Source organism: Hyla sarda, chromosome 4, assembly GCF_029499605.1.
Source record: "Hyla sarda isolate aHylSar1 chromosome 4, aHylSar1.hap1, whole genome shotgun sequence".
Taxonomy (NCBI): Eukaryota; Metazoa; Chordata; class Amphibia; order Anura; family Hylidae; genus Hyla; species Hyla sarda.
The window spans coordinates 151,970,799-151,995,543 of NC_079192.1; the positions used below are offsets into that span (position 1 = coordinate 151,970,799).

The 24,745-nt window shown below is 41.5% G+C and overlaps 1 protein-coding gene across 2 annotated transcripts; it reads left to right on the forward strand.

The window, feature by feature from the left end:
• The first annotated feature begins 552 nt into the window (after nucleotides 1-552).
• POLR2M (RNA polymerase II subunit M) lies at nucleotides 553-17,846 on the forward strand. Of its 2 annotated transcripts, XM_056572417.1 has the most exons (5): nucleotides 553-876; nucleotides 5,594-6,136; nucleotides 8,537-8,747; nucleotides 13,079-13,223; nucleotides 17,484-17,846. In XM_056572417.1, the coding sequence occupies exons 1-4, from the start codon at nucleotides 764-766 to the stop codon at nucleotides 13,214-13,216; spliced, it is 1,005 nt and encodes a 334-aa protein (XP_056428392.1). In that variant the 5' UTR covers nucleotides 553-763; the 3' UTR covers nucleotides 13,217-13,223; nucleotides 17,484-17,846. The 2 variants fall into 2 exon arrangements, with proteins under 2 accessions (XP_056428392.1, XP_056428391.1); XM_056572416.1 differs by lacking the exon at nucleotides 17,484-17,846 and having other exon boundaries at nucleotides 13,079-13,589.
• Nucleotides 17,847-24,745: the final 6,899 nt, after the last annotated feature.

Here is a 24,745-nt window from a genome sequence, read left to right on the forward strand (position 1 = left end):
CCTGGAATACCCCTTTAAAGTATATTAGAGATATGTTGTAGTACTTAAGTACTACAACATGTCAATTTTTTTTATTTCATGACCGTGCCCATTTAAGAACTGTCCAGAGTAGGAGAAAATCCCCATAGAAAACATATGCTGTTCTGGACAGTTCCTAAAATGAACAGAGATGTCAGCAGAGAGCAGTGTGGTCATGATGTCAGCAGAGAGATCTGTGTTCCAAAAAGAAAATAATTTCCTCTGTAGTATTCAGCAGCTAATAAGTACTAGAAGTATTAAGATTTTTTAATAGAAGTCATTTACAAATATGTTTAACTCTCTGACACCAGTTGATTAAAAAAAAAGTTTTCCACCCATTTAAGAGGTTAACTGCCACAATACCGCAGCAGACATCATACTGAAGCCCAATTAAAATGAATGGCGCCTGCTGCTGTCCACCATGGAATACGTCAGCATCCCGTTCTTGGCTGCATGCCAGTGGGTGGCGAACTCGTCCTTATTGTATACCTCTAAGAAAACTCAATAACACAGACGCACGTAGAAGCGACAAGGTGACGCAGACACGAGCTGTGAGTCTCCCGCCATTCTTCCTCAGCGCTTCTACCTCAATCAGTCTCCTCTACCAGGGCGGGAAGTCTCTCAAACCACATGTCACATGACACATTACAGAGTCATGTGACCGTGATGTCATCAAGGTCCTACTACCGGATGGGAAGTATCTAGAAGCGGTGACAATTACACATCCGTGCTCCCGGCGGACGGCATGTCTGCCCCGGTGGACAGAGGGAAGCTGGACCGTGCTGGGGACCTTCACGGGAAGAGGCTGGAGGAGCTCACGGAGATGTTGGAGCGTCAGGAGAAGCTGCTGAGTAATAGGTATGGAGATCACGTGTTGTCAGGGCTTCATGTATTTACTGAGACATAAGATAGTAGGGAAGGCTACTAGAAGACAGTGTTTCTCCAGCTGTTGCAAAACTACAACTCCCAGCATGCCCGGACAGCCAAAGGCTGTCCGGGCATGATGGGAGTTGTAGTTTTGCAACAGCTGGAGACACGCTGTTTGGAAAACATTGCCAGAAGGTACATAGGCTCTGTAGTCACGGAGACAATTTTTTTATATTATTTATTTTTTGCTACTATTTGGAAGCACAGCCCTGACACAGCCTTTCTCAGCTCTGTTATCTCTGGTGCTACACAGGGAGGTGACCAAAGAAAAAGTGCAGCCATGCTTGTTACGTTTCGGGCCATGTTCACACATCATCAGAGTAATGTGCAGCACAAACCCCAGAGGTCTGATGTATCATTCTCTTTGGATGTGTATTTGCTCCGATCGCAAGGGTTAAGCATCCTGGTTTATTTATTTTCTTCTTGAAAAAAGATGTTCATACTGAACGTGTCTCTTGTAATCCGCCACGTGGATTTCAGGTTCACGGTGGGGAAAAAGTATGGGCTGCGTTTCACAGTGTTAGAGAAGCATGCCAGGTCTTAGTTTTTATTTTTTGCTCCTATTATACCCACTCGCCATCACTAGTCCAACAGGGCCGTCACTTTCATTTCATGGATCGCAGCGATCTCCATCCAGCTTCTCTGGATGGCCCCATAGACTTATATGGAGATCGCTGCATGCTTCTCCCTGCTCGGTGGGTGGAGGTCTCAGCACTGTCAGTATGACCTGTCAAAACTTATTTTTTTATTTTTTTGCTAAAGAGTATATCTCATCAAACCACATTTTCTAATCTAACTCAAATAATATTCCCAATTGGTGGGTGGTCTGGATGATGACGAAGGCCGCAGTGGTCTTCAACCTGCGGACCTCCAGATGTTTCAAAACTACAACTTCCAGCATGCCCGGACAGCCGATGGCTGTCTGGGCTTGATGGGAGTTGTAGTTTTGAAACATCTGGAGGTCCGCAGGTTGAAGACCACTGAGGGCGGAGAGTTCACTCGAGTATAAGCCTTGGGGGGTGTTTTCAGCACGAAAAATCGTGCTGAAAAACCTCTGCTTATACTCGAGTGTATACGGTAGGTGTGCAAATGCAGTGATAGACAAGGCACACCGCTTAATACATACCACAAGGATATAATAGCTGCTACAGGTCCCAGGATGCCCCCCCCCACGTGTTTCGGTCCGCTGACCTTCGTCCGGGGTATGTTCCACACTTGCACTTTATTGTGCTTCTCAGCCTCATATTTTAATGGTGTTTACTACTATTGAGTGATTCCAGCAGTTATCATCACCATCTATTCGCATACCAGCACTTTAATGTTCGCCACTTATTCTCTGACACAATATGTCCTAGGTTTGCCGCCTTCTGTGTCATTTTCCTCCCAATTTTAATCATGCACGATTTTATCTTGTGATTTGTATACAATAAAGGTTTCCGTCATTTTTGCACTTTAATCTGAGTAGCTCCTTTTTTTTTCCTGGTGTTAGTGTTAGTTTCAATAATATAAACTTTTGACATATCAGTCCTAAAGGCATGGCAGCGCACCTTTCTCTCCCTGGCTGTCAGTCAAATCTGACTCCTTCACTGCCGTTAGTCTATAGCAGGGTTCCTCAACCAGTGTGCCTCCAGCTGTAGCAAAACTACAGCTCCCAGCATGCCAGGACAGCCACTGGAGAAACACTAGTTGGGAAACACTGGACTATGGCATAAGAGTTGGATCACAGGGATGTGGAAATCCTATCGCCCGACGCCCAGGACATGTAGTTCCGGGCACGGGGCAGGTGAATTTTTCATAGATTTAGCCCAGTATTGGGCAAGCAGGGCCAGACAGACTTCCCCCCCCCCCTTTTTTTTTATTTTTATAATGACGGTGTGAGGTGCAGGAGCGGACGCAAGTCTGCACCTCACATTGGTGCTCAGGGTGTATGGATTGGGCTCCTGACTCGAGCCCACTCTATACTCGGCGGCCCCGCAATTGGGTATCATTGTAATCTTATGGAACTACAGAATAAAAATAATGTGTCATTGTTACCGAAAAGTGCACTTCATGGAAATTAAACACCCCCCCCCCCCCCCCAAAAGTTGATAAATTGTTTTATTTTTTTATTTCTCCCCTGAAATATATATTTTTATGTTTTGCTATAGACTCTGTGGTAAAATGAATGATGTCCCTACAAAGTACAATTGCTGGTGCATAAAGCAAGCCTCATATGGGCCTGTAGGTGAAAAATTAAGAGTTATGGCTATAAGAAGGTGAGGAGGAAAAGATGAACACCCCCCCCCCCCCCCCCTTTTCTGGTCCTAAAGAGAAATGACTTACTCCTTTTGCTCCCTCCCATTGGGCTGCGCTGCACCATAGAGCAATACAACAATGCCTGAGAGTGTGTGGACTATACTATACCAGGTCAGGCATATTTAATTAAAGAATACCTATCATGACCTTGTTAAATTTTATAATCCTCCCAGTTCACTACCCCCATCATGATAAACCACCCCCTGCCTTCATTTTTATTTTTTTAGTTTTCTACCTTGATATTGCTCTGTATTTTCTGCTCAGTCAGATTCACAGAATGGGAAGGGGCATTACTCAGCAGATGTGACATCATCTGAAGCCATACAGGGGAGAACTTCCTCCCTCACTCTGCTACACACAGCCCAGAGCAGTTCAGTGTGAGATGAGCTATGATTGGCTAAGGCTGCACACGACCCCCACATCACTTCAGACTGCATTTCCTGATTTTGGACTTATGCCAGACCAACAGGAGTCCAAAGTCTGTGCAAGAGATAGGGGCAAATGTGCTCTGGACAAGTAGGGAGACACCTAGTGGTAGATTTTTTAAATACAAATAAAACAGAAATTTTTTTTTAAACAAAGTACATTAGAAAGATTTTTTTATTTACCATAAGGAGTAGCAATAGCAAAATGTGTTTTGAGAGTGCCCATTTAAGCTCATTTCTCCCCATTTCATTTCCAATCCCCTCAATTTTATGTTCAGTCACTGAACATGAAATTGGGAGGGGGTTGGCTATATCTTATCGCATTTGAATATTGAAATTACAATATTTACCTCCATAATCGAAATCGCAGATTTCCCAAATTGTGCAGCCCTATTTTATTTTTTATTTTTATTTTTTTTTTAAGTCCAGAATTTTTTTTTTCCCATCAATACAAAAATGTTACCATTGAAAAAATATAGATCATGGTGCAAAAATATTAATCCTCATACATCCCTGTATACAGAGAGCTAAAAAACTTATAGGGGTCAGAAGAGGACAATTTTAAGCATGGGTAGATTTAATTGCTCTCACTGTTTCCTGCTGAGAGTTTCAATGGGATCAGGCTGTTTGCAGCAGATTTTTGGCAGTGGAATTCCTGCTGTGGAAAATCCACTGCAGACCCTATTGACTTCAATGGGGTCTGCAGTGGAATTTTACATTGTGGAAAATCTGCCATGTGAATGTACTCTTACACCGTTTTTACAGTAAAGTGCACTGTCTATTCACAACATTCCATACAGTGATGGCATTGCTATTTATCTCTTTACGATAGGAAGGCTCTCTGACCTCCTATGAATGGGGCTAGTTACAGTTTCCTGCAAAGCTATATTGAAAGAGTTTAGAAGGGGTTGCAAAACTACACCAGCGCTGTATCCCGCAGTGTTCCCCTGATCAGTATCAAGCCAAGAGATATACAGTGATCCCTCAACTTACACTGGCCTCAACATACAATAGTTTCAACATACAATGTTTTTTTCTGGACCGTCGTAACTTGAAACCAGACTCAACATACAATGTACGGACAGTCCAGATCTGTGAAACCTGTCACAACTGGAGGAACTGACCAATCAGAATGGGCATTTTACCGGTAAATCACCTCTATTACTGAAGTGCCTGCACTGACTGGCTGTCTGGTAGCGCCCCCTACAGTACATGGAGGAACTACAAGTTCTGTACTACTCCTTACCTGTGCCAGGGTTTGCTGCTCTTTTGGACACCAAGTAAGGGCGGCTCCATTTGGGACACTGTGTGTACTGTATAGGACCCTGAAGAAGCTCCTGTCCTCTACATAAACCATTGTTTCTCAACCAGGGTGCTTCCATTTTTTGCAAAACTACAACTCCCAGCATGCCCGGACAGCCAACGGCTGTCCGGGCATGCTGGAAGTTGTAGTTTTGCAACAGCTGGAGGCTCCCTGGTTGGGAAACACTGACATAGACAGTGATTTACAGCTCCCAGCAGATCTTTCTTACTTTTATATGTTAGGATTTGCTTTATCTATATTAGTTATCTGCTTATTTTTCTTTAATCCTCACTTTTTCCTATTTTTTGGATGACATTTTGGGGGCTTCAGAACCAATCACAAGGTTTCCATAGAGTTATGGTCTCAACATACAATGGTTTCAACATACAATGATCGTCCTGGAACCGATTAATATTGTAACTTGAGGGACCACTGTATATGATGGCTCCATTACATTTTTTTTATTTTTTTTTTATTAAATAGCCTTAATGCTATAGAATTGCTTAAACACCCCCAATTTTTGGGACTTTCATAGAAATCTGTGTTTACTGTAAAAATTCAATGATGCTGCTTTTAACTATTGTAACATTTGTTTGGATTTTATTTAATTTTTTTTTTTTGGCAGAAATTTTATTGCTAAGCTTCCAGACCGAGGCAAAAAGATTTTGGATTACTCTGAAAAAATACGAGCAGCTATTGCCAAACATAATAGACAGAAAGAGGCAACGGATCTTCTTTCATCATTCAGGTTACAATTTCAGGAACAGCAATGTAATTTAAGAGAGAATGCCGAATCCTCAGAAGAAAGGGACGTGTCCCCAACTGTGGCACAAGGTAATAAGAGCTCATCCAGTCATACTAATGCCATGGACACAAAGATCACAGATGACCTGAACTCTCCTGCCTCTGTGAAAATCAATGAAGAGACTTGCAGTAATGACTCTCACACAGATGAGAACTTGGTAGATGATCTAGCAAAGAACCTAAAGATGATTAGTATTAAAGAAAGTGGCGACAACACCAACAAAGACTCCTCAGAGACTTCTGTATATGAAAAGACGGACACCTGGCCTGGTAGTGGAGGAGCAAAGAAATCTCATTCTATTGAAGTTATAGAAAGAAGGTCACTGAGCCCAGTCCAAAGGAAGGAAAAATTCCGAACTAACAGGTATAAGTAATAGGGAAATGTAGTATTGTCCGACATTATCACAATTTGGCGTTACCATCATATTCTGGTTGCTTGGGGCCACCAAAGTGTCATTTATAAAAACTTCTGACGTGTCAAATTTCTGACACTTCAAAAGTTTACTTCATGCACAATTGTTACTATTCACTACTAGAGATGAGCGAACTTACAGTAAATTCAATTGGTCACGAACTTCTTGGCTCGGCAGTTGATGACTTATCCTGCGTAAATGAGTTCAGCTTTCAGGTGCTCCTGTGGGCTGGAAAAGGTGGATACAGTCCTAGGAAAGAGTCTCCTAGGACTGTATCCACCTTTTCCAGCCCACGGGAGCACCTGAAAGGTGAACTAATTTATGCAAGAAAAGACATCAATTGCCGAGCCGAGAAGTTCGTGACGAATCGAATTTACTGTAAGTTCGCTCATCTCTATTCACTACCATAGCCAGTTATTAATGCCCCTTCTTGCCATTCACTATTGAGATATGAAATTCCCACAAGCTTAATTGAGTGAAAATAATGAACTTAAACACACAGAATTAAAATTATGTATATACCCTCTGGTTCATTATCTGCTCACTGTATATATTCCAACTAGCCAAGCTTGCACATAACAGTTGTGAGGATTAAAGGAGTACAAACTGTTCCGAACGCTGGAGTCGGGAGCTTGTGACTTCATAGCCACGCCCCCTCAATGCAAGTTAATGGGAGGGGGCGTGTTGGATGTCACGCCCCCTCCCTCCCATAGACTTGCATTGAGGGGGCGAGGCTATGACGTCACGAGCTCCAGCATTCGGAACAGTTTGTTCCAAACGCTGAGCAGCGGAGTACCCTTTTAACTGTAGTTTAATCCTGAATCCCAAAGAGCATATACATTGTTTTAAAAACTTAGATCTCTGCACCCCTCGACATGTTTCACCACAGCCGGTGGCTTTGTCCAGAGGTAGCAGGCAGATATTTTGTTAGCTCAGCCTTCTAAAAGGAATATCTACATGCAGGGGAAAAAGAAGTGCTGTGCTTCTTATTGATGCATTTCCACGCAGATACCCTTGCATTTTAGATGGGGGTAAGTGAGGGTGGGTTCCCACTGCGTTTTTGTCTCTGTTTCACTGTTTCCATTACAGTTCATCTGGTTTTGCTGTATGCAAAAAAAAAGTGGTCAATAACGCTTTGGAGTTTGCCCAAAAAAAAATATGTTATGGTCCATATTTCCTTATAATCAAAGTCAGTGGGAAACAGAATATGCTTATTGCCATTTTATTTTATTTTTGCATTTGCATGTGGTCTTAGATTATATTTTTTTCTGTGAACACCATTAGCCCTTGGTCTTGAAAGGGTTGAAGAGGTCCTGCCACAGTCCACACTTACTACCTATGCACAGGATAGCTGATCAGTGTCTGATTGCTTTGGGTCCCACTCCTTGAACCCACACCTCTCAATAAGGGGGTCCCATGTCCCTTGTTTAAATTATTACTTGAGCATGGGTACTCTATGTAAGTAGAACTGATGAAATAATGAAACACTGTACTGGGACTGTCTTGACAGCTGCCAGATTTTAATTTCTAAATCCTAAAATGTTAAATTAAAGGATTTTATTGTACATATAAAGCAGTGTTTGGTATACCTTTTTAAACCGTTAGAGCTTCCCACCCCACAGCAAATTTAAAGGGATATTTCCATCTCCCTTAGAAGACTTTTTGGCCCGTGGTCTGCTTGTGGCTCTTGGAGTAAGTCAAGAAGCTGAAAGAAGCCAACCCGGCTGTTTTAGGCAATTTGCATTAAATCAATGGGCGTTTCTGGCTTCCGGACCACCTGACAGCTGTAAAGTTTCTTTGGCACTGCCGCTGTGACAATGTGACGTCCGTCGGGGAGCCCAGGGAGAATAGCGGGAGGAAAAATACATCATGCAACATTTTTTCCTCCCGCTACTCCTGTCAGAAAAAAAACAGCGCTCAACGGACCCCATAATAGTAAATGGGATCTGTCGGGACCCGTTGAGCTCGTCCAAAAAGAACGTCCACTAAGGCACAAAAAAAGTGCAGGGCACAACATTAGTGTGAAAGGGGCCTTCGCAGACTAGGAAGCGCTCTGCTCAAATCCATGTGGAATCCAGGTCTGGTATCAGTATGGTTTTTGACATAGATATTTATGTGGATTCACAACAGAAGAAATGTGTGTGGTTTTTTGAGAGCAAAAAGTATGTATTTTCCAGTGGCATTTGGGCAATGAAATCCATTTTCTATTTAGGTCAGTGGGAGCTTGATTTCCTTGTGGAAATGTGCAGATTCACATGCGTATATTCTGCATCTAAATCTTTGCGGATTCTAGTTGTGTGTGCATGCTCCTTTGATAAGAAAGCTGTTCATTTGATTTATTTATTTTTAAGATTGCCATCAGACTCAAACAGCTCAACTCCGAATCAGTCACCAGGAGATAAAGCTCTTAGAATGTCTCCGGAACAGAGAAAATTATATGACAGAAAACATCTGGATGACATCACTGCTGCTAGACTTCCACCACTTCATTACTCTCCAGCCCAGTTACTACCTCTGGATGAATCTCTAACACTTCAGATAGTGCAGAAGAAAACTTATGAGGTAATGGTTGTTTTCTTTTTATGATGATCATAAGTAGAGGTGATGATCATTGTATCTGGCTGACATTTTCCAATGTACTATCCCCTACAGTAACCCAATCGCTATGGTAATACCCTTGAAATTGTACTCTTCATAAATGAGCTTGTTAGAATAGTAGGTGTATTGTCATTGAATAAAACTTATTTATAATTGTGGCAAACTATAAATACACATCACTACTAACAACTTGGGTTGTTACTTGCTGTTTCTGACTTTAACTATAGTCAGAAATCTGTTTCCCCCTGTTTAGTATGTGACTGGGTTAATTACTTCTGGTCTAATTCTTAAGTAATCAATTAAGATGGATTAAGCTGGAGGATGAAATCTCCAGGCTCTTTTTATTTTATTTTTTTCCTCTTCTTCTTCTCGCTCCACTACCTGCACTAGTGACCCTATCCCCTCACACCTCGTCCAGTCTCTATCCCCTGCTGTCACCAGTCACTTGACTAAAATGTTATGACCTCTCCTCTAGTATCTTTCCCTCCCTCCTTTTCCTCTAAGCATTCTGTCATAACCCTATTAATGGAGAAAAAAACCACATCTCTGGACCGCTCCTACGCAGCTAACTATCGACCCGTCTATAATCTCCCCTTTATCTCCAAACTACTTGAACACTTGGTCTATTGCGGCCTAATCCACTATCTCTCTGAGAACTCCCTCCTTGACCCTTTACAGTCTGGTTTCCATAGATTTGGTTTCCTGTACCATCTCTACACTGATGACACACATCTCTATACCTCTTCCTGTGATATCACCCCTGCACTCCTACCCAATACCTGTAACTGTCTTTCTGCTGTCTCCAAACATCATGTCCTCCCTATATCTGAAACTGCTAAAACATTGATTGTTCTGATTTATTATTTCCTTGACTATAGGGCTGAGACTATTATTTTTTATAATCGATTAGGTGGCTGATTTATTCTTTTGATTGATCGACTAATCGGATAAAAATTACCGGAGTGGAGAAGAAAATTTGTGAGTTAGATTAGGGAGGGAGTTCATGAGGGAAAGGGATCGGACTGAAGGTCTTCTGTGTGTTTTAGGAAAGAGTGAATTTGTGGGGTTGGATAGATGCTGAGCTTTGTGGAGGCTGAGAGAAGTATTTATTATTATACAGTCATGGCTGCAAATGTTGGCACCTCTGAAATCTTTCACACAGAAAAGGATTTCAGTAACACATGTTTTGCTATACACATGTTAATTCCTTTTATGTGTATTGGAACTAAACCAAAAAAAGGAAGGGAAAAAAAGCTAATTGAACATAATGTCACACCAAACTCCAAAAATCCACTGGACAAAATTATTGGAACCCTTAACTTAATATTTGGTTGCACACCCTTTGGAAAAAATAACTGAAATCAGTCACTTCCTATAACAATCAATAAGCTTCTTACACCTCTCAGCCTAAATGTTGGACCACTCTTCCTTTGCAAACTGCTCCAGGTCTCTTTATTGGAAGGGCGCCTTTTCCCAAAAACAATTTTAAGATCTCTACACAGGTGTTCAATGGGATTAAGATCTGGACTCATTGCTGGCCACTTCAGAACTCTCCAGCACTTTGTTGCTATCCATTTCTGGCTGCTTTTTGACATATGTTTGGGGTCATTGTCTTGCTGGAAGACCCAAGATCTCAGACGCAAACCCAGCTTTCTAACACTGGGCTGTACAGTGCGACCCAAAATCCGTTGGTAATCCTCAGATTTCATGATGCCTTGTGCACACATTCAAGGCACCCAGTGCCAGAGGCGGCAAAACAACCCCAAAACATCATTGAACCTCCACCATATTTTACTGTAGGTACTGTGTTCTTTTCTTTTTAGGCCTCATTCCGCTTTAGGTAAATAGTAGAATGATGTGCTTTACCAAAAAGCTCTATCTTGGTCTCCTCTGTCCACAAGACGTTTCCCCAGAAGGATTTTGGCTTACTCAGGTTCATTTAGGCAAAATGTAGTCTTGCTTTTTTATGTCTCTGTGTCAGTAGTGGGGTCCTCCTGGGTCTCCGGCCATAGTGTTTCATTTCACTTAAATGTCGACGGATAGTTTGCGCTGACACTGATGCTCCCTGAGCCTGCAGGACAGCTTGAATATCTTTTGGAACTTGTTTGGGGCTGCTTATCCACCATCCGGACTATCCTGCGTTGACACCTTTCATCAATTTTTCTCTTCCGTCCATGCCCAGGGAGATTAGCTACAGTGCCATGGGTTGCAAACGTCTTGATAATGTTGCGCACTGTGGACAAAAGCAAATATAGATCTCTGGAGATGCACTTGTAACCTTGAGATTGTTGATATTTTTCCCCAATTTTGGTTCTCAAGTCCTCAGACTCAGTTCTCTTCTGTCCTCTTTCTGTTGTCCATGTTTAGTGCGGCACACACGGACACACAATGCAAAGACTAAGTGAACTTCTCTCCTCTTTATCTGCTTTCAGGTGTGATTTTTATATTGCCCACACCTGTTACTTGCCCCAGGTTAGTTTAATAGAGCATCACATGCTTGAAACAATCTTATTTTTCCACAATTTTGAAAGGGTGCCAATAATTTTGTCCAGACCATTTTTGGAGTTTGGTGTGACATTATGTCCAATTTTCTTTTTTTTTTTTCCTCCCTTTTTTGGTTTAATCCCAATACACACAAAGGGAATAAACATGTGTATAGCAAAACGTGTGTTACTGCAATCCTTTTCTGTGAGAAGTACTTATTTTTCTTGAAAAATTTCAGGGGTGCCAACATTTACAGCCATGATTGTATTTAAAATACATATAATTCTTCTCAATAGAATATTTTTTTTTTCCTTGCAAGGGCTGCCGAGGACCACAGTTGCATATATACATAGTGAAAATCGCTGTGTGTATGTGAACTTTACAAATTGGCTGACCAACTAATAATCGACCAACCGATTAATCCATTATGAAAATAGTTGACAACCGATTAATAGTGGTTTTTGCCCTACTTGACTGTTGTAACTCTTTACTAATAGGCCTTCCCTTCTTTAAACTCACCCCTCTTCAGTTCATCCCAAATGTCACAGCCAGACTCCTCTTCCTCTCCAGCAGTTCTACTGATGCCCCCCCCCCCCCCCCCATGTCAGTCATCTATGAGTTAAATCCCATGAAGGAAATGGGACTTCATGCCAAATTAGCTACAGTTCCGCCTCATTTCTGTTTTTATTTTGCCATTGAGCAGAAAGATGATTATCTGTGAGGAAATTTCCACATTTGGAACATACCTTTAGGCTATGTTCACACGGTGGAATATTTACAGACCGTCCGGGCAGACATTCTGCAACTAGCAGGTGTCAGCAGAACATGCCAGTACTAAGACAAACTAATGTGCCATCTCCATAGGCTGCAATGCATTTCCGAGAGGATTCCATCAAAGGAATTGACATGTTGGTACTTTTGACGAAGGCCGCAATTGGAATTTCCGCCGCAGAAATTCCGCTTTGTGCACGGTGCATTTTACTGCTGGATTCAGCTTGGATATTCTGTCATGTGAACGTGGGCTAAGAATTAGACAGTTTCAGTGGATCTTTGTCCCCTTTATTCTCAGGGTCTGTGATGGTCTCAGCAGTGGGTGCATACCCTAGCAAACTTATTTGTTAGAAGGAATGGAGTCCACTGGGTGCAACTGATGTCCATTTAAAGGGGTACTCGGGTGGAATTTATTTATTTTTTTTTTTTTTATATCAACTGGTGCCAGAAAGTTAAACAGATTTTGTAAATTACTTCTATTAAAAAAAAATCTTAATCCTTCCAGTATGTATTATCGTCTGTATACTTTGCAAGTACCTAGTAATCAACTTATCGACCAGCATTTAGCATAAGAAGTGGAATGGAATGTCGCATCCTTGTATGCCACAAGACATTCTATCCTGTATGAGATCTCTGAGCACTTGTCAGCTGGCCCACCGGTTTCAGAAAATATTCTGTTGTACGCATGACACATGTCTGTGAATGCTGCAGGCCAGGTGTAAAATTGAAAGAAGTCAACTGATTATATGAGTGATATTCCTACATAATAATCATCATATAGAATGTTATTACAAGAAACAACATCACTAGTAGCTAGACCAGTGCTTCCCAACCAGGGTGCCTCCAGCTGTTGCAAAACTACAACTCCCGGCATGCCCGGACAGCCGTTGGCTGTCCGGGCACGCTGGGAGTTGTAGTTTTGCAACAGCTGGAGGCACCCTGGTTGGGAAGCACAGAGCTAGACACACACTTGTTACAAATATTGCAAATTTGCAATTTGCTGTTTATTCTACTAACACTTTTCGCTGTTCAATCCATAGGAAAAACAAGCTAAGCATGCAGCACAGAAACTTTTTGAGAAGCTGAATGTAAAAATAGGGCCTTTTAATCCTGAAGGGGATTCATACATGAAATACCGAGATCACAGAGATGATGACCAGTTTGGAGCTGGAGAATAAACTGCAGGTAGATTTGTGGTGTGAAAACCACCATGAAGACTTGGACTGTCTACCTATCAATGTATCACCCCGGCCTTATATACATGAAGATGACACATTGTTGCTATGGGAAATGTATAAACTGTACTGTATGCAGTATGACTAGGCAAATGGAAGTTCACTGTGCATTTTATGCTTACAAATATGTTTACTTTGGGTGCAACCTAGTTCCTTAATAAGCACATTCATGGAGGCACCACTATTATACATGCAATTTAGTGAAACATTGCCCTTTTGGCTAGAGTTATTACTTTAAGGTATCTAAACATACAGTAATAGCCGTAAATGTTGGCACCCCTGAACTTTTTCAAGAAAATTAAGTATTTCTTACAGAAAAGGAATGCGGCATCACATGTTTTGTTATACACATGTTTATTCCCTTTTGTGTGTATTGGAACTAAACCAAAAAAGGGAGGAAAAAAAGCAAATTGGACATAATGTCACACCAAATTCCAAAAAATGGGCTGGACAACATTATTGGCACCCTTAACTTAATATTTGGTTGCACACCCTTTGGAACAAATAACTGAAATCAGTCGCTTTCTATAACCATCAATAAGCTTCTTACACCTCTCAGCCGGAATGTTGGACCACTCTTCCTTTGCAAACTGCTCCAGGCCTTTTCCCAATAGCAATTTTAAGAGCTCTCCACATTTGTTCAATGGCATTTAGATCTGGACTCATTGCTGGCCACTTCAGAACTCTCCAGCGCTTTGTTGCCATCCATTTCTGGGTGCTATTGACACATGTTTGGGGTCATTGTCCTGCTGGAAGACCCAAGATCTCGGATGCAAACCCAGCTTTCTGACACTGGGCTGTACAATGCGACCCTAAATCCGTTGGTAATCCTCAGATTCATGATGCCTTGCACACATTCAAGGCACCCAGTGCCAGAGGTAGCAAAACAACCCCAAAACATCATTGAACCTCCACCATATTTCACTGTAGGTACTGTGTTCTTTTCTTTGTAGGCCTCATTCCGTTTTCGATAAACAGTAGAATGATGTACTTTACCAAAAAGCTCTATCTTGGTCTCTTCTGTCCATAAGATGTTTTCCCAGAAGGATTTTGGCTTGCTCAATTTCATTTTGGCAAAATTTAGTCTTGCTCTTTTATTTCTATGTCAGTAGTGGGGTCCTCCTGGGTCTCCTGCCATAGCGTTTTATTTCATTTAAATGTCGCCGGATAGTTCATGCTGACACTGATGCTCCCTGAGCCTACAGAACAGCTTGAATATCTTTGAAACGTGTTTGGGGCTGCTTATCCACCATCCTGACTATCCTGCGTTGACACATTTCATCAAATTTTTTTTTTCTTCCATCCACGCCCACGGAGATTAACTACAGTGCCATGGGCTGCAAACTTCTTGATAATGTTGCGCACTGTGGACAAAGGCAAATCTAGATCTCTGGAGGTGGACTTGTAACCTTGAGATTGTTTATATTTTTCCACAATTCTGGTTCTCAAGTCCTCAGACAGTTCTCTTCTCCTCTTTCTGTTGTCCATGCTTAGTGTGGCACACACAGACACACAATGCAAAGACTAAGTGAACTTCTCTCCTTTTTATTTCCTTTCAGGTGTGATTTTTATATTGCCCACACCTGTTACTTGTCCCAGGGGAGTTTAAAGGAGCATCCCATGCTTAAAACAATCTTCTTTTTTTCCCATAATTTTGAAAGGGTGCCAATAATTTTGTCCAGACCATTTTTGGAGTTTGGTGTGACATTATGTTCAATTTGCTTATTTTTTCCTCCCTTTTTTTTGGTTTAGTTTCAATACACACAAAGGGAATAAACATGTGTATAGCAAAACATGTGTAACTGCAATCCTTTTCTGTGAGAAATACTTCATTTTCTAGAAAAATTTCAGGAGTGCCAACATTTATGGCCATGAAAGTATCTGTCATTTCCAGGATAACCTTGCTACTGTTGACATTATTGCATAAAAGTTTAAAAAATTGAAAACTAAATATTTTAAGTATTTGTTGTCAATCTAAGTCATTTTACAGTCATGTGGTGCATGGCACTGAGATATAGGGATCTGTTCATGCTGGTAAAACTGGGTTCACACTACCTCGTACCTCAGCCGAATCTATCTGGAACCCCATTCATTTCAATGAGCAGACCAGAGTCAAACTATTTTTGTCCGGTATACGGTTTTTTCCACCTATCCTAAAATCGTTGTATACCACTGTTTTATGTCCGGTAAGAGAACCGTATATGGGGCAAAAATGAGCCGACCGGAGTCATCGTTTGACTCCGGTCTGCTCATTGAAATGAATAGGGTTCCAGCCGGATCTGGCTGGGGTACGGGAGCAGCCGGTTTTGCTCCTCCCAACCGGATCCGGTACCCGTACACTACAAACGTAGTGTGAACTGGCCCTAAGCCAGTTTATCCATCTCTCGGCTTGCCAGTGCTCAAGAAAAAACTTAAAGGGGTACTCCGGTGAAAAACTTCTTTTTTTTTTTTTTTTTTTTTTTTTTTTTTTAAAACAACTGGTGCCAGAAAGTTAAACAGATTTGTAAATTACTTCTATTAAAAAATCTTAATCCTGTACTTATTAGCTGCCGAATACTACAGAGGAAATTCTTTTCCGTTTGAAGCACAGAGCTGTCTGCTGACATCATGAGCACAGTGCTCTCTGCTGACATCTCTGTCCATTTTAGGAACTGTCCAGAGTAAAAGGAAATCCCCATAGCAAACATATGCTGTTCTGGACAGTTCCTAAAATGGACAGAGATGTCAGCAGAGAGCACTGAGCTCATGATGTCAGCAGACAGCTCTGTGTTTCAAACGGAAAAGAATTTCCGCTGTAGTATTCAGCAGCTAATAAGTACAGGAAGGATTAAGATTTTTTAATAGAAGTAATTTACAAATCTGTTTAACTTTCTGGCACCAGTTGATTTAAAACTTGTCCAGCTCTACAAGAGTTAGGCTAGATTCACACATGCATCAGAGGTATATGCATAGACAATGGTATAATAAAGAGGACGTATCACGTGGTGCTGCCTTATCTCTGGCTGTTCTATTAGGAGCTACTGTCAGAAATATAAAAAAATGTGTGCTACTTTTGTCTATAAAACCCCAGACCACTTAATGGAAACTTTATGGAATCCATTAGGCTATGTTCACACGGCAGAAATTCTTCTCAGAATTCTGTATGAAAATAGTGCAATAATTTCTATTTACTTCAATGGAATTCCTGCAGCAGAAATACGGCTGTGTCAATGGGACTGTGGAATCCCATTGAAGTGTATTAGCTATAAATTCATGCGGAATTCCATGCAGAAATTCTGATGTGTGAACATAGCCTCAAAGTCCAACAGGTGCCATTGGTGCCCAGCATGCAGCAGATACAGCATATCCTTTTTTTATTGTCCTGATCCTTCCAGGGAAATCTATGGGGGTGGTGTGGACATAGCCATAACAATATATTTGTTGTTTTATCCAGACGTATTACAAGTATGTCAGCCAATGAAACAAAATCCCTTGTTACCCCAGGACTCTCTCCATTTCACAGGCTGGGAGAGGTAAAATAACACTGTAGTGAGATGATACAACCATACAACACCTTGTTGCTTCCTAAATCCCTGTAAATGTCAAGTTTGGCATTACTGTACTATAGTCACGCTTGGTATTAGAGGTTTTTGGTGGAGTGAAACTTTAATTTTACGTTTAATTGTTAGCATTTTATTTAACTTATTCAGTATATTTTGCTGGACTGTTATACTAGAGAAGTATATTTGAAAAAGTATAAGTATGTGAATACATTTTTTGTAGCACAACAGTATTTGGCTTAATTCTAGAAGTCCTGTGGGATTCTACCTCTTGTACAGACTTTGTGTTTTTAATATTTAAAAGCACCACAAATGCTTTAAAATAATCGGCAGTTACTCCCCTTTCTGATCACTTTTAGAGCAGCCGTCATTTGACAGCCGCAGCCAGATAGGGGCCTTTGTGTTCAAAGACCATACTTCGGGCATCATGGCTCCTATAACTGAGCTGTGATGCCTACACTACAGCTTTTGTCCGCCAAGGTTTTTGATTGGCTGCGATCATGTGACAACTGCTCTAAAAGGATGAACATGGTGCTGACAGGAGACTGTAGGGGGATCAGGGCACGATCGGAAATTTGAATAATTGCCTATAAATTTGAAAGCATTTGAGACACTTAAAATAAAAAATAAAAAAAAACCTAAGTCATGGATGACCCCTTTCATGGTTTCAGGCGTCTCCCGAGCACTGGATAAAGATACAGCCACCAGTTTACAGTGACCATTAGAATGGTGGGGAATCCTGGTGGAAAAAGCTAAGGAAGGCACAGGTGTACATTAGAGGACTTTCTAGTGAAACATATAGGTAGAAGAGAAAAGTTTGGACAAGGTAAGCTTCCTAAAAGTCCTCAACTTTGTATTAAAGGCAAGATTTCCAGACAGAGTGAATCATTAAATATTTACCTTGTCTGCATTTTACACAAACAATTACAGAGCTATATTTACCAATAGAGCTGAGCGAAGTTAGTGATTCGATTCGTCACAAACTTCTCGGCTCAGCAGTTGATGACTTTATCCTGCATAAATGAGTTCAGCTTTCAGGTGCTCCGGTGGGCTGGAAAAGGTGGATACAGTCCTAGGAGAGAGTCTCCAGCCCACCGGAGCACCTGAAAGCTGAACTCATTTATGCAGGTTAAAGTCACCAACTGCCGAGCCGAGAAGTTCGTGATGAATCGAATCACTGTAACTTCAATCATCTCTATTTACCACCTATAAGAGAATGGAGGCAGAAATTCTGGAAGACAGGTCCATATTTTAGACTTTATTGTCTTGTATGTGACAAATATGGCTCAGTAATTGATCCTTGAGAAAAATACACAAGCTTATTCTATAATTTTTAAACTCTAGTATAAAGGGACATTTCAGTAATACATTTACTGCCTCTATAACATATGTTTCGTATAACACTTATAGCGTTTTTTTTCATCTTGGGGTAAATTGTCCATATTTGCTAAGCCTTAGCAGTTATTGCTCTGTTCATTTGGAAAAAAAAACACTATGTATAGTGTCACAAATAACACAAGGGTTCCCAAGCAATTCTTGTTGTTTACTGAATGACTGACAATTTAATTATCTGCGTTTTTACATTTTTTTTTCTATTTATTAAAAATGATATATAACAGAAATTCTTGCAACATGCTTGAAAATGTTCTCTTTAAATATCTCTAGTATTTGTTGTTTTTTCTAATTTTAAATAAGGGTTATATGACTTCTGGAAAATAATATTTACAGGCTGTATATGTCAATAAAAATATTTTTCTATGAAATGTGTAAACTGTTTTTGCTGCTATAAAAATGGCTTCTAGTTCTGGCATGCTGGATTGCCGGGCGAGGTGGCCAGGAGAGTTCTGTCGGTCATCCAGTTACCATCGCATGCCAAATCCAGTTACCAGTGAATCCATTACCTTCACCTGCAGCACGGGGACACAGCCCGGATGAAACCTGCTTAATACAACAGAAATAAAAACTTAGATCCAGTGAGGTAGAAGGCTTCCAACACTGTTAAGCTCACAACATACAACAATTCCATACTAACAAAGCGCTTTTAATACTTGCACACTAGACCACTCGTTTTGATTGCTATCCTGCAATCTTAATCATGGTTATTACCTCAAACTGTTAAAGTGATTAAAATCATGGCAGGAAACTGAAGTGCCCGGTAAGACCTTTGCTCTTAAATACCCATACACACACTTATTATTAACCCCTTAAAGACTACCAAGGCATTCTGGAGCGAATTGTATGGATAATGACCCAAAACACATAACTAAAAACACCCAAGAATGGCTCAGAGCCAAACATTGGACTTTTCTGAAGTGGTACTTTATGAGCCTTGATCTGAATCCCATTGAACATCTGTGGAGCTGAAACCTGCAGTCTGGAGAAGGAACACTTAAAACTTCAGACAGCTGGAGCAGTATATCATGAGGAGTGGGCCAAGATACCTAAAGACAAGTACATAAATCTCATTGAGAGTTAAAGAAATCGCTGGATTGCTGTGCCTGCCTTAAAAGATTGTACAACACAGTATTCTGTACCGGGTGCTGTCATTTTTGTCCAGGTCAATTTCATTATATTGTTTAAAATTAATTCCGTTGAGCCACAATGCAAAAGCAATGTCTGATGTAAAATTTCCAGTAAAGTTAAATATACACTGCTCAAAAAAAGAAAGAACACTTAAACAACACAATGTAACTCCTGGTCAATCACACTTCTGTGAAATCACACTGTCCACTCAGGAAGCAACACTGATTTACAATCAATTTCACATGCTGTTGTGCAAATGGAACAGACAGCAGGTGGAAATTATAGGCAATTAGCAAGACACGCCCCCTCACACATAAAGGAGTGGTTCTGCAGGTGGTGACCACAGACTACTTCTCATTTCCTATGCTTCCTGGCTGATGTTTTGGTCACTTCTGAATGCTGGCAGTGCTTTCACTCTAGTGGTAGCATGAGTCTGAGTCTACAACCCACACAAGTTGCTCAGGCAGTTCAGCTCATCCAGCATAGCACATCAATGCGAGCTGTGGCAAGTAGGTTTGCTGTGTCTTTCAGTGTAGTGTCCAGAGCATGGAGGCGCTACCAGGAGACAGGCCAGTACATCAGGAGACGTGGAGGAGGCCGTAGGAAGGCAACAATCCAGCAGCAGGACTGCTACCTCCGCCTTTGTGCGAGGAGGAGCAGGAGCACTGCCAGAGCCCTGCAAAATGACCTCCAGCAGGCTATGAATGTGCTTGTGTCCACTCAAACAGTCAGAAACAGGCTGTATGAGGCCCCGACGTCCACAGGTGGGGGTTGTGCTTACAAACCCATTTGCCAGAGAACACCAAGATTGGCAAATTCACCACTGGCGTCCTGTGCTCTTCAAAGATGAAAGCAGGTTCACACTGAGCACATGTGACAGGCGTGACAGAGTCTGGAGACGCCATGGAGAACCTTCTGCTGCCTGCAACATCCTCCAGCATGACCGGTTTGGTGGTGGGTCAGTAGTGGTGTGGGGTTGCATTTCTTTAGGGGGCCACACAGCCCTCCATGTGCTTGCCAGAGGTAGCCTCATTTGGTAAAGAGATGAGATCCTCAGACGCCTTGTGCAACCATATGCTGGTGCGGTTGGCCCTGGGTTCCTCCTAATGCAAGACAATGCTAGACCTCATGTGGCTGGAGTTTGTCAGCAGTCCCTGCAAGAGGAAGGCATTGATGCTATGGACTGGCCCACCCATTCCCCAGACCTGAATCCGATTTGAGCACATCTGGGACACAATGTCTCGCTCCATCCACCAATGCCGCGTTGCACCACAGACTGTCCAGGAGTTGGCTGATGCTTTAGTCCAGGTCTGGGAGGACATCCCTCAGGAGACCACCCTCCACCTCATCAGGAGCATTCCCAGGCGTTGTAGGGAGGTCATACAGGCACGTGGAGGCCACACACACTACTAAGCCTTATTTTGACTTGTTTTAAGGACATTACATCAAAATTGGATCAGCCTGTAGTGTAGTTTTCCACTTTGATATTGAGTGTGACTCCATATCCAGACCTCCATGGGTTGATAAATTTTATTTCCATTGATAATTTTTGTGTCATTTTGTTGTCAGCACATTCAACTATGTAAAGACAAAAGTATTTCATACGATTATTTAGTTTATTCATTCAGATCTAGGACGTGTTATCTTAGTGTTCCTTTTTATTTTTCTGAGCAGTGTGCGCATGTGTGTGTGTGTGTGTGTGTGTGTGTGTGTGTGTATATAATCAATCTCATATAAGGGTACTCTGGAAAACATTTCTTTTTTTTAAATCAACTGGTGGCAGAAAGTTTAAACAGATTTCTAAATTACTTCTATTTAAAAATCTTAATGCTTCCAGTATTTATCAGCCTCTGTATACTCCACAGGAAGTTCTTTTCTGTCTGGCCACAGTGCTCTCTGGTGACACCTCTGTACATGTCAGGAACTGACAAGAGCAGGAGAGGTTTTCTATGGGGATTTTCTTCTGATTTTTCAGACAGAAAGGTAATTAAAAAAGAAAAGATCTTTCTGTGGAGCATACAGCAGCTAAGTACTGGAAGGATTTTTAGATAGAAGTAATTTACAAATCTAACTTTCTGGCACCAGTAGATTTTAAAATAATTTTTTTTCAATTGGATTACTCCTTTTTTAATTATAGATTTTGTCAATTTCAAGTCATTTCAGAGAGCATCGTGGGTTATTCTGTTAATTGAAGAGTACCACCAATTTTGTCAATATTTGTACAAACACCTTGTAAACAGTAGTCAGGGAAAGTGACAAGGAAGTAAAGTTTAAACAATGCTTTTCTACCCTATCTTTACAGGTGGCATACTTCCAACCTCCCAACAAAGTAGTCCTCAAATGTGCTACTTGCACAAGTCAAATGTCCCCTTTGAGGCTGTAGACTCCAACTCCTATCAGAGGTTCAGTCCTAGCCTGCAGACTTAGTCTCACCTTGCTTTGAAAAGAACCTATGGCAATCTATGTTCCCTGATCAAACACCTTTTTACAGTTTCTTGATACGCTCTTCCATTTCTGAGAAATTAGTCAGATGGGTGTGATCTTTTAATAATGGGAGTGAATTGCAGGTCATGAGTGGGATTATACCTTCAGGGGGTATGAATGTTTTACATAGAGGGGTGTATATGCCTAGTACACATCCCCCTAACTGTATAATCCTGATCATTACCTAATATTCACTACCAGTGCTGGTTTATGGCCACACTAAAAATCTTAGCTGGTCAGAAAGGGAAATGAAGGGCTCCAGTATACCCTCCTGCCTTTAATTCTATAAAAGTCTGCCCCAGAAACTTACCAGTTCTTTAGCAGCTATGGTCTGCAAGGTATTTCATACTATTTATAACTGTGTGAGATTTAAACCCCAACACAGCAAAGGAACAGTGCTAATGATGAGCCACTGTGCTGCCCTACAGATCTACGTTTGTAGTTACACAAGGGTCCTATGTTTCCCAGTCTAAGGGTAGAGTAGGTGGAGATAAATTTAGAAAGGAGGCTGTCGAGCAGGAGGCTTGTAAAGGTGACTGATGTCAGCACTGCCGATCTCTGCGACCCAGATATGACTTCAACAGGAAGTTCATTATGTAAATAAACAAGCATCCATCAGAAAAGCAGCAACAGAGGATGCTCGGGGCCCGGAGGCAAAAATGGTAGAAGGAAACAACTAAGAGAATAGGAGGTATTACAAATTATTGTCTATTCTAGTAACAAAATGTTTTGGTCTGTGGAGCTATGTCAGGGCTCATTTTATTAATTATTATTCATTCCTAAAGGGGTACTTTAGACAAGTCAACTTATCCCTTGTCAATGATCTCCTGTACAAGGCCCAGCAACTCACCTGTCCTTGCAGAGCAGCAGCCCCCATCCTCATAGACGAGTGGGAGTGATTATCTGCTTAGCCAATCGACGGCTGGGATGGAACAGGATTGAATAAAAACTGAGCAAAAAGTCTGGTTAATACGAAAGTGGTACCGATAAAGACTACAGATAAATAATGCTCTCTTATACAGCTCGGTATACTGAGAAATAAAAAAGTCATAGTTAAAAATTGGATTCCAAAAAGTACCGTAATGTGGGACAGAACTGCAAAGTGGACTGGATAGCCACTTCATAACCTTCTGTCAATATGGTGTGAATTGGTATACAAAAAATAATAGTAATGCACCAAGAACCATGAAAGGCAACACGTGACTATCTCCTGCATATATCACTGAGCTGTTTGTGTCCCTCTATGACTAGGTAGCTGCCCAGATCTGTATATTTGCATTTGGGGCAGTGTGTCCCTTGACAACAAAGGCTGGATTAATGGGTGTTGGATCTCAAACAGATCCTGGATTTATTACTAAAGATAAAATGGTTCCAGTCGGTAGTATAAAAGGTTTCTCATTCACAACAACACCGCAAGCTAAGGCAACAGTGGCTGGCTGTCAGTGGCAGGAAGTGTAGTGGGCACGTGACCCCAAATTTTCTTCGGTGTCTGTAAATAGTGTGGGCAGAGACATAGCAATGAAAGCGGTGTAATGAAGGTTCCACCTGTGTCTGGATGGTGGACAAGGAAACTGTGGGAGCTGCCCATGTTTGTCAGTGGATCAAATGATCATCTCTACTATTGGTCTTTCTAGGCCATCCAGGGAATATATGGAACTATGGGAAGCACTTTTGCGCCCTCTTGTACCAAGACCCAGTGTCTAATCAGACCACACCTGTAATAATTTACACATTTGCCTGACACATTTGCCTGACAACGGCATACCGAGTTTTGGCACAATCTGACATTACTATCTGTGTGCATTTTTTGTTGTTAATGAGTGCATGTGGCTCATTTTCTGCAAACTTAATCAGACAATTTGCCAAGCTTTGTGAATTTTTACGGGTTAGCACAAACTTTAAAGAGGAATTTCGACCATTGAAAATATTTCATATAGTACTAAGGCAGCGGAAAACTATAGCAGTCTTTCGCCACAGCTCCCATTTTGTCTGCTTCTGGTCATCTAATGCTCCTGTCTCCTGCCTTTTTCTGCAGGACCTGCCTGCTCATCCAATCACTGACCATAGTTCTGTCCCATCCTGCTGGTGCAAATATAGCATGAATAATTGCTCACCACAACCACACCTCTTAGTTACAGTGAAGGCCTGGCAGTGGCAGAGAAAAACTTGCTGCTACTTCCAGCGGCAAAGAGTATTTTCTGACTCAGGTGGGGATGGATCTTAGTAAGTGGTCAGCCTATCAGGCCCTATATGGCTAATGGACATGGCAGGTCTGGTAGCCTTACGGCATCTTCATACAAGCATAATCCCTGTAGATTTCTATGTCAAAAACCATGTGGTGTTTGCTTTGAAAACTCTTCTCCTATTTACATCAATAGGAGCTTCAGGACTGCCCCTCAGAAAGTCACAGCGCAGTACTGCTTATGGGTACAGATTATGCCTATGTGCACATGGCCTTAAGGCTCTCCAACTCCATCCAACCACTGGCACCCTGCAGTCTTGTTCCTGGGGTGTTGACTGGGTTTATAAGGGAGTTCCTTCACTCTGTAATTTTATCTAGGTGCCCCATTAAACGATAATCTATAAAGTATACTGCTGCATCTGTTGTGCCTGTACCAGTAAGATTTTGACAAGAAATTGGCCCTGATTTACTAAAAGTGGTGTGTAGGTTTCTTTGTGTTTTTTAATATTTACTAAGGTTTCCCTACATTTTCCACTGTCCCTACATTTTGCCTTTTTTACACATGCTCTGATCTGTCGGGTTTTCCTCAGCTGAAATCCACCACATTTTCTGTGGAAACCTTAGTAAATATGTTGTTTTTTTGTGAAAATGTCGGTAACACGCCCCTTTTCGGTGACCACGCCCCTTTCCCTCAACAGCCACACCCCTTTCCAGGTTTTCTAAGTAAAATCGAGAGTCGATTTT

Excerpts from the sequence above, each read along its gene's own strand:
- POLR2M (XM_056572417.1), top strand. The coding sequence starts at position 764 with ATGTCTGCCCCGGTGGACAGAGGGAAGCTGGACCGTGCTGGGGACCTT. Across the intron at positions 877-5,593 it reads GAGAAGCTGCTGAGTAATAG|AAATTTTATTGCTAAGCTTC; the intron begins GTATGGAGATCA and ends TTTTTTTGGCAG. Across the intron at positions 8,748-13,078 it reads TGCAGAAGAAAACTTATGAG|GAAAAACAAGCTAAGCATGC; the intron begins GTAATGGTTGTT and ends TTCAATCCATAG.